The sequence below is a fragment of the Anticarsia gemmatalis genome, chromosome 9, assembly GCF_050436995.1.
Source record: "Anticarsia gemmatalis isolate Benzon Research Colony breed Stoneville strain chromosome 9, ilAntGemm2 primary, whole genome shotgun sequence".
Classification (NCBI taxonomy): Eukaryota; Metazoa; Arthropoda; class Insecta; order Lepidoptera; family Erebidae; genus Anticarsia; species Anticarsia gemmatalis.
In genome coordinates, this window is record NC_134753.1 from 5,238,703 (window position 1) to 5,255,638 (window position 16,936).

The 16,936-nt window shown below is 35.2% G+C and overlaps 1 protein-coding gene across 1 annotated transcript; it reads left to right on the forward strand.

Annotated features, from left to right (window-relative positions):
* The first annotated feature begins 10,534 nt into the window (after window positions 1–10,534).
* Window positions 10,535–15,504, forward strand: LOC142975580 (putative G-protein coupled receptor Mth-like 3). Its single transcript, XM_076118515.1, has 7 exons — window positions 10,535–10,939; window positions 12,251–12,419; window positions 12,791–12,979; window positions 13,201–13,276; window positions 13,429–13,610; window positions 13,746–13,896; window positions 14,410–15,504. The coding sequence occupies exons 1-7, from the start codon at window positions 10,568–10,570 to the stop codon at window positions 14,654–14,656; spliced, it is 1,386 nt and encodes a 461-aa protein (XP_075974630.1). The 5' UTR covers window positions 10,535–10,567; the 3' UTR covers window positions 14,657–15,504.
* The last annotated feature ends 1,432 nt before the right edge of the window (window positions 15,505–16,936 follow it).

The window sequence follows — 16,936 nt, forward strand, 5'->3', positions numbered from 1 at the left end:
ACGGTCCACTCCTCCCCATGAAATGGACAAGCCCCCGAATAGGCCCCGAGTGCCCGGCGGCTCCAGTACCTCCGGTGTTGACGGAAACTGGAACCGTGCTGGAGCCAGGGGTGCTAAGAATCACCGGGCGTTATTATCGACCCCCCGTCAACCAAATCAAGCGCGAACTATGGACTCTGATAAACTTAATATTTTGACGTATAACGTAAGAACTCTGCTCAAAGATGAAAGACTCTTGGAACTAGAGAATGCTCTCAAAGACATAAAGTGGGATATTATAGGACTTGCTGAAGTGAGAAGAGAGGGCGAAAACATTATTGAGAGAGAAGACAACATATTTTATCATTTTGGTACCACTAGTGGGCAATATGGAGTGGCTTTCTTGTCGCAAAAAAGTGGAAGGATAACATAATTGAATTTTGTAGTTACTCTGAAAGAATTGCTGTTTTAGAATTCCGAATTTCTCCAAAACACACTATTACAATGATCCAAGTTTATGCACCAACTTCTTCCCACACTGATGATGAGGTGGAAGACTTTTACGACCTTCTGAACAGGGCATGCGATGAACATCGGGACACTTATAACATTGTTCTTGGTGATTTTAACGCAAAATTAGGTACCAGGCAAGAACTAGACAACGAAAGCGTTTTAGGACCATACGGATTGGGAAACCGCAATTCACGTGGAACTCGCCTACTCCAGTTTGCGTTTGGTCAAAGCCTAAAGGTCTGTAATAGTTACTTTCCAAAAACAAATCAGAGGCGCTGGACCTGGATATCTCCAGACACAAACACCACCAATGAAATTGATTTTGTCCTCACTAAAGATAACGCAATAATTAACGACATAGGCGTTATTAATCAAATTAAATTTAGCTCCGATCATAGACCCGTAAGAGCAAAACTAAAATTTGATTTTAAAATTCTCCGAAAAACACGTTTCAAAAAGCAGTTTCATAAAATAGATAACGCCATATTTGCTTCTTATTTTGATGAGTATAACTTAGAACTCCAAAACCAATTTTCACTTTTAAACACGGACGTCGAAGATGTAGAGATACAATACAGTAACTTAGTAAATAGCATTACACAAGCATGTAGAAAACTTCCACAAAAACAGAACAACCGTAGCAAACTATCACTAGAAACAAAAATGTTAATTGATAAAAGAATAGCCCTAAAGTTTGGTTCTTTAGAGTATCGGTGCATAGATAAATTAGTAAAACGTAGCATTAGGAGTGACATTCGAAATTATAACACCAACCTTGTTCAATCAGCCCTTATAAGAAACCGGTCGTTACGAGTAGCAAGACAAGAAATCAACAAAGGAAAATCTTGGATTACCTGTCTAAAAGACGATACAGTTAAGAAGCAAAGCAACCGAGAGCAAATCGTTAATATTAGCACTAAATTCTTTCACTCGTTGTATTCAGATCCTACAAAGATTAAAAACATTCAGTCCCAATTAACCAACAATGCCGCTCCGATAACTGGGGAAGAGGTGAACAAAGTATTACAGAGCATGAAATTTGACAGAAGTCTAGGTCCTGATGGAATCACCACTGAAGCTCTAATATTTGGAAAACCCACACTTCTACCCCATATCACAAAATTGTTTAATTCCGTACTCCAGACTTCTCAAGTTCCAACAAAATTTTGCCACTCTAACATCATTTTGCTACATAAAAAAGGCGATAAAAGCGAAATAACTAATTATCGACCTATAAGTCTTAGTTCTCATCTTTACAAAGCCTTCATGAAAATTATAGATAATCGCATAAATGGTGAATTAGACCAACACCAGCCACCCGAGCAAGCCGCGTTCCGTCCCGGCTTCTCCACCACTGACCACCTCCATACCCTAAATCAGATTATTGAAAAGTTCTGTGAATTTAATAAACCATTGTATTTAGCATTTGTAGACTATTCGAAAGCCTTTGATAGCATTACACATTCTGCAATAGAAACAGCCCTCATAAATCAGAACATAGACCCTACTTATATCAGAATCATAAAAAATATATACAACAACAGCACGGCAGAGGTTCAGTCTTCTGGTCAATCCTTCCCAATAGAAAAAGGCGTCAAACAGGGTGACCCGCTGTCCCCGAAATTATTTACAAGTACCTTAGAGGAAGTATTCCGTAGCCTGGCGGTTGCGTGGCAGACGAAGGGCATTGTTGTCGGCGAAAAAAGATTGACAAATCTCCGGTTTGCCGACGACATTGTCCTTTTTTCAACATCGGCATCAGAGCTCCAGCTGATGCTTCAAGATCTCAGTACAGCAAGCCTTCAAGTTGGACTTCATATGAATCGGACAAAGACTCAGGTCATGACCAATAGCACGACGCGTAGGATCGAGGTAGATGGGCATGTCATACACTATGTCGACGAATATGTCTACTTGGGCCAGATAGTCTCGTTCAGCAACAGGCAAAACAAAGAGATTGAAAGACGCATCGAGAACGCCTGGAAGAGCTTCTGGTCCATGAAGCATCTAATGAAGGGCAACCTTCCAATCACCTTAAAGCGGAAACTCGTCGACATGTGTATACTGCCCATCCTAACCTACGGTGCCCAAACATGGTCCCTGACTGAGATTCAGAAGTCCAAATTGAAGGTTTGCCAGAGAGCTATGGAGCGTAGCATTCTTGGAGTAAAGAGGATGGATCGCGTCCGGAACTCTTCACTACGCTCCAAAACGCGTATTACCGATGTGGGCAAACAAACCGCCAGGCTAAAGTGGAATTGGGCCGGACATGTTCACCGGATGCACCCTGAGAGATGGGCTAATATAGCCACGAAGTGGGTGCCACAAGATGGTCGGCGGCAACGGGGAAGGCCCAAACGGAGATGGCGGGACGACATAGACGCGTTCCTGGAAGATTGGCCGGAAGCAGCAAGCGACCGAGGGGTCTGGAAGTCTAGGGGAGAGGCCTTTGCTCAGCAGTGGGACACAGAAACAGGCTAGATAAAAAAAAAAAAAAAAAAAAAAAAAAAAGTTTTTAAACTCTGGCTTGTTCGGACTTTTACCATTGCGAGTTGGTAAATCTTAGGTTATACCGGAAAATCTTAGAATTTAGCACCGTTCGGGCTTTTACAGTAACATATACACTATTTCTTCATTGGCAAATAAGCCATTGCGCAATCAAAACATGTCACGCCTAAGGGTTTACCGAACACCGAACATTCGTGTCCAGAAGTCCTCCCCTTAAATGACAACGGGCGGCAAAGCCGGGGCAACTGTCAAAATCACCACGTGATCATTACACCGGGGAATGAGTCGGAAAATGAGCGCTCACGTATAATTGGCGTCCCGGAATGAATTTGTGATTCAGTAATGTGATATTTTGATGAGGTGCGGATGTCGTTGTTTTGTATGAATACACACTGTATTGTTTTGGTAGTGACACCTAATGTTATGTTTAGTTGATCAGACTGCTGATTGCACAGCGTAAAGCCGTTGAAATAGTGCTCATTCGATGCATTATAAATTATTGTAACATTCATTTGTATAACAATATTTTATGATATCGTTTTTAATTAGAGCTAGAATGAGCCTAATAATTTGACGTTTGCGAAGGAATGTATGATTTAAATTGTGCAAAGCGAAATTCGTTTTTGGTTGAAGGATTAAAAATATTACGATACTTAAAGATGTCATAGCTTTTGGAAGAAACTCCTCCCAGAAACTGGTCTGAAACTTCATAGTAGGAAACAAACAAAGCCATATGTACAATTGCACGAAGACGTTGATTATAATAAATAAATTATATTAAGATATTTGGTAAATTTGTCCTTCCTGTAAACAATAATATTTCCTGCAAAATTTTACTTGTTAAAATCCTAAAACCACAGAACATGACTAAGTTTACGTCGATTCGTATTGCATTATAATTTAAAGATTACCCATACTGCTTTTGGTTCTGAAATAAATTCAATACTCGCGTGAAATAATAAAAATATGGCTTGTTTTGATTACTTCCTGCTGGACTTTATCTAGGACTATATATCTTTCATGCCATACTTTATTAAATTAAGTAACTTAATAAAATCATAGTACCTATGGAGAGTAAGCTAACCGAACTCAACATAAAGTTTTTGTAACAGACTAAATCCTTACGCTAATCGTTTCATACTTTGTGCAAGCGAAAGTTTTTCCCGGTATTAATGGACTCATTTCTTAACAACAAGCTGTTTACCGTACTGCGACTCACAGATTGAATAAAAATCAAGTACTTTCTAATAAAGCGTGGCGTTCATAGAGGCTAAAGAAATAGCTACACTCAAGCCATTCTGAGCTAACATTAAATTGTTATGACGCTATTTACAGTAAACTATTATAAGTGGTGTCTGGCGTTCTAGTGTGTACTATGCTTTATGATAAGGGTGAACGTACCTATTATCTAGTTTAAGACATTTTAAAAATATTAATGTCTTTAATAAATAAAGCTATTTTTAAAATTACAATGGAAAAGTGCACTTATAATGAAAAAATACTCATGCGTTTTATAAATTATTAGTTAGAATTTAATTACTCTTGGATAGTAATAAAAACGTCTAGGGATACTAAAATGAAGATATTTGAAATTCATAATAATATCACGTATAATGAATAATGTTAATTAAGGCATATAAAATTGGGCAACTTTTATCCCGTCTCTCTGAATCGGGGATCAGTAAAAAGCGTTACATATCATTTTTTATTTTGACTTTTTTAGTCTGCTATCAACTTGTTTTTTCACCCTACCTGTTTATAATATTTTTGCCAGTATATGTGCTTGATAGTAGTGAAATTGCAGTGCAGTCCCGTGGGATATTAAGCTCGCTTCCTAGCCATGTAGAGCGAAGGCTCTTGCTCACTTCTGTTTATCGAAACACTGTGAACTTGATGCTATTACCTTGTATTTATGTTTTGTTTCAATTGGATTTTAGTTCTACTATCTCCCGAAGGATATACATGAGTTTGGAAATTATTACGCACTTGTTCCGTCTTTTTATTTCATTTTTTTAAAACTAGTTAAAGTTTTTTGCGTGTTATAACTTCAATTTACCAATTGTTTCGGAAAATATACTTAGGCACTATAAAAAATGACATAATATTGGTATTAGCAGATTAATCACAAGAAGTTTTCCTGCTCATTATACAGAGGTGTAAAATGTTAATATATTTATTATTACAATTTAATGTTCATGGACACTACCAGCCTAATAAATGGGCTCAAAATCACATTACGACATGTAAAATGCAATTACATTACAGACAACAATCCATTCACAAACCACCATAAAATTAGTACACACTCATAACTGCGCATAACAAGCTAATACAGGCAAACGCGGCCCAAAATAATTACTCAGCCATACAGGTACTCGTATTTATTAAGAACAGCGGGGGTTACAGCACATGCCTGCCGAAAGTATTATAAAAAGGCTTTTGTGAGTCTACCCTTTCAGTGCACGAACGTTTCGCTATGAAATGCTCTTTTATTCGTCAAGAGACGTGGGCATAATAGCGTCGAAAACACGCGGCCCCTGCAGAAACAGATACTCTCTTAAACAATACACGTTTTGATAATATAACGCTTTTTGATGAGGGTTTCCAATGAAAGCCAAGAGGTTCCGCACAATTGCTACTGTTGAGTACTTTTTCGATGCTATTTTTTGGTTCCTGTGAGTGGAGGGTTATGTTGTTTTTTAGTTGAAGAATAAGGCAGTAATTATCCCATGACGTTTATTTGGATTCGCACAAAGTACCTTTTGGATTAGAACTGAGGTTCCAGATACTTTTTTTTATCAAGAAACGGAATTAACTTCTGCCGCGGCAAGATATTAAAAAACAAGTCAACTCTTATGTCGTAAAGTAAAGACCATAGAACATCAATACGCAAGACTGTAACTAAAAGCAAAAGTTCGTACGTAGTATTAAACATACTTATGTAAATGAATTCACACAGAGACTTAAAACTGGACCAACACAACATGTGGCTTTTAATAAATTGAAACTACAAACAATGCCCTCAAAAATTGTGTCGCGGGATTTCGATTACACCCCACATAATACTGACTAGCGGAGACGTCCCCCACGGGAGTTCTATTGACACGACCCACCATGATGGCACTTGGTAACAAACACGATTTTAATCAATACATCAAACAAAACTTAGCCACTACCAATAATAATTAAAACCGAATGATTATATGGAATATTTGCAGAGGACCAAAGGGGATGTTTGGCCGCGGGCGAGACGGCTATTGCATAAGTAAGACATAGTTCTAGGGCTGACTCCTGTTGACTTACAAGTTCGTGAATTCAGTCTCAGACCGGCAATCTTAGCTGTGGTGTTTATTTTGTACGAACTAAACTAAATAGCTGTATGTTTTGCGTATGATTAATGTAAGACTTAACCGTAACCTTTGTCTTAATACCCGCTATAGGTACATTTTTTCTTCATCCCGAAGAAATTAAATTTTAATAAAGATATACTTACCTACGAATATACTTATACATTTTCACAAACAATAACATTTATAAAATATCATCGCAGCATCATAAATACTGCAACGCTACAATACTTCTGCAAATAAACTGTTGAGCTGTCCACCCACAACAGAACGTGTCAATCCGCGGACTACCAACCCTGGTTCATAATCCTTCGCCCTCATGTAATCCTGGTCCACAAGATGATGATTGCGTCCCATTTTAGTTTACAAAAGGTAATCCTTTAAGAGAAACTATTGGGGAATTTTGATAGCAGTTAGTGTTTACGATGTAAATTCTACTGTAATATCATAAACCTGTTTGATTGGTAGGAAACTTTCAAAGGGACGTGGAATTCTGAAGATTATTACGCAGTGGTGACTATAAGCATAATAACGAAGGAAACTATTCTAAAGTCCTTATCTACCGTAGATATGTAAAATATGTTGAGGCTCCCTAATTGGAAATAAGATGTTTGAAATTGCTTTGCTCGTTAGATAGTATCGTTACCGAATATTTGAATGAAAATTACTGTCCAAATATTTGTTTGCTATCTTGATCTAAGAACTGAAGCGTGGTTTAGGTTCTTTCGTTAAAGTATTATTGGCATAAAAATAAGAGTTGAAACCGTTAAGAGTATACTAACACTGTATCATAGCGCCGCAATAAATACGATCGTTACATTGAAATTTCATATAAGGGACATAAACACATTGCAACAACATTGTCACTAAACGACGGGCTTTACGACCGCATAAACATAAAAAACTCATCGGCAAAAATATGAAAATACACCTAACATGTGTGGAAAAATAAAGTTTTCCCATCTAGTCCGCACACTGTATTTCCCTATAGAAGTCATAAACATTTTGGTTAGCAAACTCTCTCGTCTAACCCCCGACTAAAGTTCAATTTTATATCAGTCTTTAGCACCGACGCGAGAGAAAAATGTTGAGCTTCCCTGTCCATTAACCGGTTTAAATTAGGGTTTAAATTTTAAGACGAATTTATTTTTCACGAAAATCCGGCTTTAGTAAAAAAATGGAGTCGCGATAAAGTAAAAGATTATTATGATGGCAAAGATTTCGAAAATGTAAAGTATAATTATTAATATCTCGTTAAGAGTATTTCCCCTGAGCGCATTTTATTATAATACCAGTTTTTACTGATAAACAGCAGTAGCTAAAAATAACTACAATGTAACATTTTTCTTTTATGTTTTCTATAAACTGCAAAAAAGAAAACAACGTCTTACAAATCGCTTTCAATGTACAAGAAAAGCAGTACCGATAAAGCGTTCCTTTTATTTCACAGACCGACGACTCTAGAACAAATTGTTGTCGTGTGAAAAATGTTCGCGGTCGTTGGCTAATCTTTATTCTAGCACGGTCAATCCGGCACGGCATCGCCAATTTATCAACACCCGCCTCGTTTGTTAGGATATTCGTAAATATTTCAAACGTTATTGCCGCTATCAACATAATGTTATGGGGTGAAATTTTACAAAACGGAAATAAAAGATATAAAGCAACGACGTGGTTCCGAATATCTTTCTATATTAATGTTTCGTATCTGTATTTCAGTTTCGTTTGTTTTGAATCGAAGCCGGTCGGAATGTAGAAATAGGCTTGTAAATTGTTAAGTATGCTATCAATTGTTTTTATATCTGCAATAAGTCTTTGAGTGTTTAGATAGTAGGGGGCGCGGATGGCTGGTACGATATGTGCATGTGCCATTGTTTTAATAATAGGATTTTTGATACAAAAACTTTTAGTGGTGCTGGCTAGTATTGTTGTACCGAAAACCGAAATCTTATATCATTGGTGATCATGGTGTAATTGGATATGCTGATTCATTTGATTCAGATTGCTTTTAGCATTTTTATATCGAAGTTTGTAACGGGATTGCATTAAAATAACTCAAAATATACTCCTTTATTTTTGTAAACCGGAAAATAGTAAACACCGCTAGCCATTTAAACGTAACACCAAAAATAACAGAGCGGGATAGTTTTAAAAGTGCTCCGGCGTGTTGAAAAATGCCAATGCCATGGGAAAAACGAGTAAAAATACAAAAAATGTACGTGAATCTAAAACAAATTGCTGCAAGTGTAAATGGAGCGCGGTGCATTATTGCGTCGGCGGCGGGACGAGTGACTCCAAATTGTTCCGATACTACACCTGCGCGATAGTGATGTAAGTACTAGGAAATAACAACTGAAATGTAAGCGTCTTGTCTTAGAAGTAGCGTTTTCTTAGAAGTATGTCTAAAGCATAGATTTCCTAGTATTTAATTTATTCTTCAATTAATTAGATACATATCTGTCTTTGATGGCAGAGGCTTTACATATATTATATTGTCACAATTAAAATTAATTAGACAACATTAAACTTGTTTTTACATTCAAATTATATTTTTTAGCACAAAACAATAAGTGCACTGTGCAGGTTTCGATATGGAAGTTTAGTTCAATATAAATATTTTTATAAATGTAGTAGAACTAGCTAACAGGTCATAGCTATAGGTAATTTGGTCCATTCTATGTACATTCAAGTAAAACTAATTTCAAAACATCTAGACTAAAAATAATTTATTTATTATAACATAAAAATACTTAACTGATTTAAAAAGTATCCGATACTTCCAAAAGTAGCATCACTACTTGTCCCCTCTATCCGGTGCATGTCTACGACATCGGCGACTATCCACTACAGCTTTATAAATAAATGATCGTTCAGTCCCTTGCATTGTCTATTTCCATTCTAAATTGCATCGGACAGATTTACCAAGTACGGAAATCTTTGCATGAGTTTTTATGTAAAGAGCTTTTCGTTTAGTACTTTCATTTCAATTGTATTTAGTACCGGCTTAAATGATATGGCGGAATATGTACAACTTTGTGAAACAGGAGTATTTTCATGACCTCTTATTTTCATGCGATCAAAAAAATAATAATGTCAAAAAAATATTACAAATAACATAAGTTTATACACCGAAACCGAAAGATAATTTGGAGAGTTTATGCTTATTTCTCAAATATAACATATTAACCCCGTGAAATAAAAATAATTTGCATTCCCTGCATTATTGCGCTCAACATAATTCAGACAGCCATTTACCGTAAAACAAAAGCGAACATTTAAAAATAAACCCGGAACCGTTTGAAACATAATGTAATGAAAATAACCGTAAATACAGAACCGCAAGCCCTTACCCCCGGGCAAGAATTCGCGCGGGTTTGGGCGGACTGCGAGACCAAATTAGACATTATTGAGTCAGTTATTTAATACTGAACGTCCACGTGCGTTTTTGGGTTATTATTATTGGGGCTTATGTAAGCCTCCGTAATCCAATGAACTCTCATTACACTGCGTTTTGAGCATAACTTTATTTGCTCTGGCGGCTTTGTGCGAAGCCTCCTCGTGCCCCTAACGGCACGGCCACTGATAGAACTCCGAGTCTACGTAACTTAATTATTAAAAATTGCTTTTATTTACAGGGAAACGGTTTATTGGAGTACATTTTTCAAAGCGCTGCTAATTTTGTGGAAAATCTTGTTGCGTTTCGTTTTATTGCTTCGTTTTATGTTAATGAAGAGTGTTATCTATCTGCGTTCTTGTTTAAATAAAGTTATTCTGATTTATATCGTATACAATATACGTACGCCTTTTATAGTAAGATAACCACCCTACGAATTTAAGTATCCTTCTTCCTTGAATTCGAGAATTTCCTTAAAAAACGAATACTTAACAACTGACATCTTTAGTGAAGATGAGGTTAGTTGAGCCGTAATTAATCTAGATATTAACTTCGGCGCCGTTACAACACATTGCATGGTGCTAGACTTTTCAAAACACATTATATTTCTGTAATATTTCCTCTTGTAGTTTACAATACATTCGTATCAAGTTATCACTTGGAGAATACGCTTAAAGCAATTATAAAGTAAAATCAATTTGATATTTAGGTACCTATAGGATTCGCTCGGACTTATATAAGGTAAACTACACATTGAAACAGATATTAATATAAGGAAATACTTAAAGGAATACACAACTTGTTCAGTATTCGCGACACCGCCACGATGGAGCTACGCGTTATATTCGTTATTGTAGTGACATTAATCAAATTTAATTACGCTTACAATGATCAAATTCTAGTAGAGAGATTTGGTTTAAAACCACACAACTTTGATTTATCAAGTGTGGATATAAGTAAACGTTGTCCTAAAGACCAAATATGTATTTTCAAATGCTGTGTCGAAGGCGAAACAATGGGTAGGTTCAAATTGTGTGAACCTTCCAAAATAGGTTTTTCTAATGTGACAATTTACAATCAAGAATTGGCTCCCACCAATTTATCGTTGGAGAAAGCGTTTAAATTGGTTCCTGGACTTATGAAAGACCCAATTTTTGCGGAGAATTCGCTTTGGTGGTACAAAGCTCATTTGACGCAGGTGAGTGATATATTGGCTAGTTACGTAAGGTTTTAAGTCTTAAGTATCTTGTATCAGCTCTCTCTAGTAGCGACTCATATGCGTTTGGATTGTTAATAGAAATTCATTTCTCGTATAGATTAGACCAAAACTCAGCAATATTTTTGCAAACAATAAACTTATGCTACGTTGTTTTCCAATGCTGTAGAATATGAAAATTAGGTTCAATTAGTTCTGCAATATTTGTGCAAAAATAATTTCTGAACCTGTTATATAGTAAATATTTCTGACTACTACTAATTAGAAAACTCATAACATAACTCTTAAAGACCACTGAAAACCATAACTTGTCCAAGTAAAAAAAGAGTCATTCTCACAATTATTCTTGTGCAATACAAATCATCGCGTAATATTTTCTTTTCATGACGTAAGTTTACCAAGACCACTAAAGTACACGTCATAAAAAATAAACCCAATATCATACCTACATTGAACGTCAAACAATCTATCTCAGATTCTATGTCTATCCTCAGACAAGTTCTAAAATATTGATTTTGTTCGTATATTTCCTGTTAGATAATAAAAATAGCACACAGATCTATGACATAATATTGTTTAATATAGAAAAGATGTAATATTAGTATTTACCTCGTATTATTAAGATCGTTACTATTATGGTACCAATTACTAACTTTGTAGATGTACACTTTGTTAAATTAAAAATAATAATGTCCTTACAATTAGATTTACAGATTGAATTATGTGTACACAAAATTACGCCTTTCTTTATAGGTAGACTAAAGATTGCAACGATCTCTACGAATTATTATATTATTACTAAACAAAACTACTAAACAGAATAAAAACCTCCAGTGCAGTTTAAAGATTTTTTTTTTTTTTTTTTTTTTAGTAACCCATATGTGTCCCACTGCAGGGCAAGGGTCTCCTCCCAAACGAGGGGGAGGGGTTAGGCCTTGAGTCCACCACGCTGGCCAAGTGCGGGTTGGGGACTTTGCATGCCCTCAATAAATGTATTAAACAAATTTTAGGCATGCAAGGTTTCCTCACGATGTTTTCCTTCACCGTTAGAGCAAGTGATAATTATTTCTAATACACACATAACTTCGAAAAGTCATTGGTGTGTTGCCTCGGGTTCGTACCTGCGACCACTTGCGTGGGAGGTGCCAACTTAAACCACTCGGCTATCACTGCTTTTAAAGATTATGTTTTCATCAAAACTTCTACGTAATTTTAATCAAGAGATATGATATTTTCGTGAAGAATTTTCGGTTTTTATATTATTTTATTTAATTTTTATGCGTTTTCTTTCAGGATGGTAGACTTTTACTTAGATTTCCTAACGTGTACGATAGATGGAAAGAAATAGACAATAGACACTTTTGCGTAGAAATGAAGACTGATGATAATAACACTAGACCTGTTTTTATGGTGGAATATGGAATTCATAATCCTAGAAGACCTAGTTCCTACAGGAAATGGGGTAAAATATCAATAATTTTCTTTAATATGGATGTGCTTTCAATATTTTTGGAAATCTGTAAATGAAAATGAGATATATTATAACCATCCTGGATGGTATACCGTTTCTCTGTAATAATACATTATGCTAGAAAATTTGCTACATCTTAATAATATTATAAGATGCATACGTTATTAAACTATAAATATTATAACATTTATAGAATCAGATATTAATATGCTATCCATGGATAGATTTACCTATCTTCACTTAAATTTTGATCGTTGTTTCATTAATATTTTGTCAACTAAAGATATACAAATCTACCCTTGAGTAGCATAGCGATATGGGCAGTCAGGATACAAAATTAATAACCTTTTGTTTCTTTACAGCCCTGATCTTATCCACTATATTTCTGATCCTGACTCTGTCTGTGTACATACTACTGCCTCAATTACGAGATTTGAATGGCATTGTATTAATGTCACTAATTGGTTGTCTGATTGTGACTTTTATAACACATTCTTGTTTGGAGAGCAACGGCACTATGAAGTTATGGATATCCTCAATTATGATAATGAGTAAGTAAATTACTAATACTACTAATCTTTGGGCTTAGTTTCATAGCCTTTCGATGAGTTTCAGATAGGTTATCAAAAAGAATTTCGGCAGTATTATTTAATTACTTTGTCATCTAGCACACAATTATTTGACAGTTATCCTCAAGTTGGGAAATTGGCCCTTAATCAATAAAAAGTGAAATTAAATAATTTTTATATGTTATGTTTTTGTCATGTTTTAGCGTTCACCTATTACTTCTTCAAAATATCCAGTGTCTGTTGGCTGAATATTATTTTCTACCGTCTTCTATTAGCAAGGTAAAGATATATGAGTACTGTATTTATTTACGAAACATTCAAAGATCTGCTTTTTGCGCAATTATCTACTGGCTCAAACATGCACAGTACCAATGTGTTTTCGATATTTCAACTGCATTAATCTACTGACAAAACTATTTTTTTTCTTTCAGACACCGTTCCAAAGATACACAAGAACCCGCCATAAAACAAATGACAAAATACTGCGCATACGCTTTCGGCGTACCGCTGTTTCTGACTATAACTGTCGCTACCATTGAATTAAGTGATATGACGGATATGCCTACGTTTATTACCCCCCAAATACAAAATAAGGGGAACATCAGCTTTAGTGGTAAGTCTTAAGCCTATCTTAAATTAAGAAACAAAAGCGATAAAGCTAGGAAAAACTGTCTTGCCGATTGCCGATATTTTTATCATTTTATATTTTTTCATGTAATAATGTAGTTCAATTTTGTTTCTTTCGCAGAAATTGAATCTTTATACTACCTGTATATTCCATTGATGATATTATTAGCTTTCAATTGGATTATTTGTATAATTAAAGTAGCTGAATTTTGCAAAACATCCCAACAATTCGCAGTGGTAAATGAAGAACAAGGTGCGGAATCTTTGAACAGGTAAAATTTAGTTTTTTGTATCATATTGCAGTTTATTGTAATCTCTGGACTGTAATTGTTTAACAAATAACTGTACCTATTGTATTACCACTTGTAAATGGGATTCCGTCATAAATATCCTATATTTTTTAACAACTCACAAACACTCACTTAATTCCAAACCAAGTAGAGCCTGTAGGTATTATTGTAACCAGAAAACTAATATTTATTATATATTTGTCATACATACCTGAAATTCCTACCACACTTTTGAGAACAATAAATAAAATTTATTATTTACTAGCCGTCCCGCGCAGCTCCGCTCACGCTTTCTTGTTTTTATTTAATACCGTGCATTTAAAAGTTTTTTCACCTTTTACACCTCTGGACTTCCACAAATAATTCAAGACCAAAATTAGCCAAATCGGTCCAGCTGTTCACGAGTTTTAGCGAGACTAACGGACAGCAATTCATTTTTATATATAGACAACATATAAAAAATAAAATGTTTTATTATTTTCTTCTCTCTTTCAGACCCATGCAGTTCGTGAAACTACTAGTCTTGTTTACTTGTAATGCTTATCTAGAAGCGTTTACAGTCATGTATCCTAAAGGCTCTGGCGACATCTCTTCAACGTACCTTTTATGTATGGGACCGATTATAATGATCATATTCCTTTGTAATCAAACCGTGAAGGAATTACTTGTAGAACGGACGAAAGCACTCAGAACTGAAGTGTCGAATTCACATGCACTTGTTTCTGTGCTTTCGAAAAAATAATTTATTAAGGCTGAGCTAATTCAGTTTTTATACAACGTGCCGCTGCAATGGCTTATTTCCTTCAACGTATGGGTAGGGTATATTGGCGGCACGTTGTATATTGTGTCAAAATTTATGACTGATTTTGAAATACTCTTTGTAGAAAATGTAATTGCATATCTGTCATTAAGTAAAGTCATAATTAAAAACAACCTCCTAGGCGATTTACCCCCGGTTTCTGAGTACATTTAGCAGTAGTTTATCTATTCAATAGCGTTTTTTTTTTTCGTATGAGTTTTGACGCTACTGAATAGATAAACTACCGTTAAATGTACGTCAGAAACCGGGAGTAAGTCGTGCAAGGTATTATTGTATAATACTACTATTAACATAGTGATATTAATATGATAAGGAATTCTAATTTTACCAAAGATATACGATACAAGAAACAGTATTTATAAACCACCTTAAAAAAAATATATAAGTTTGTATTAAAAATTGTTCTCATGAATGTGATCAATATTCCATATATAAGATTTCAGTACAAAGTAAATGTAAGTTTCATTGGATCTCAAAATTCTAAATCGCAGTAAAAGTACAAAATAGTTTAGCATTTATTAATAGTTAAGGAAGTATTTTCGAATAAATGTATGGCTGTGTTTTGCTATTTGCTTAGAAATAAAGACTTCTTTATAATAATAATTAGTACAATTCTTAATGTCTTCATTGAACATTACTTCAATTTTCCTAAGGAAATGGAATACCCATTGTGTTTTAAGGAAAACTTCTAGAAATAGGAAGGAAATATTGGTTCCATATTCCCTTGCTATTAACAATCCCAATTACGTCAGATACTCATTTGCAAATGACTGATGCAATTAATTTATTATATTTTCCCTCTATTAATGAACATGTTTGTATATATTTTTATTCTGTTAACAAATTAAAGAAGTGGCCATGATTGATCTAATCTGATGAGGCTGTCGAACGGTTTCGGCTATGGAAACCACTTCAACTCCAAATCTAGCTGATTAGGAGCGCCCTGAGATAGCTTAAAGAGGCAATTTCGAAATTGATATGCTTTCCCTAAATATAGCGTCTCGAGTGCGTCGTCGTTGTTCCACCGGTGCGTCGAGAGGTTGTGAGTTCGATTCGCACACGGTACAATTATTTGTGCGATCCACAAATAATTGTTTCAGATTTGGTTGTACTTTGTGTCCGTTCTTTGTAAATTTTTAAAAGGCTCCGTGACTCAAGGCAACTTCTTAGTGCGAAAGTTGTCTTTAAAAAAAGAAAGAACTTACAAAACGTTTCAGTCAAAATTTATTTTTATGTCTTTTTTGTATAGGTACCTATAAAAAGGCTTAAATTAAAACAAATTTCTGTGTATCGCTATCTATCTTTCTATGTGTATAATATAATATAATATGATAATAAAATATCAAAAATGAACAATAAAATAATAAAAAACAGAGTTCATAATACTAATCCATAATCCCCGTATAAAACACCTCAATTCAAAACGTCATATCATCATTGGCACCCCAATTCATTAACAATGGATTTGACGGCGGCTGGCGTGAAGACCCTTCATCTCAGATTATATCAGACTCACGGCTAAATCCCTGACGTAACAATACCGGGACCACTTGCCCGCCGTTGTCCGTTTTGCAATTTGTTGGACACATACAGACAAAATTGTTGGATGACGACCCTGTTATACAATGTGTTGGATATTAAAACTATTTATTTGCTCTCAATATGGGTGGTAGCTAGTTTTCATTTCTTTGAAAATTGTGAAACATTATAACACAAAATGAATCTTAAACGCTCATTGTGTTCGTTACTTTTAAGGTCTACCTATTGAAGGCCTATGCCGCCGTTGATACTAATAATAAGTCATATTATATGTTTAAGAAATCAGAGCCCAACCCGTGGGGAAGATTAAATTTAATTCTTAAAAAAATCTGGCTGGCTATAAATTATACGAGTTCGATAAACGGTGCAACGAAACCTAGGTGTCAGTGTTTTAAACTCTCCGTGTGTATCAGCGGTCAGTTACAATAAAGTCTCGTCAATATCAACCCTTAATTAGGCCGGACCACCCTCGACAACATACCCAATTAAAATACACATTTTGAGTAGTTACACTAATTGGCGGATCGCTCTTTTCAAAGAGTCATAGTCTGTCGAATTATAACATAAAGTTGATATAAGGGTGTGTATGTGTAGAGAAATAATAAGTTCCTGGATTCAATGTGTGTGTATGTTGCTTAACAAGTGGAAAATATTTTTGCCTAG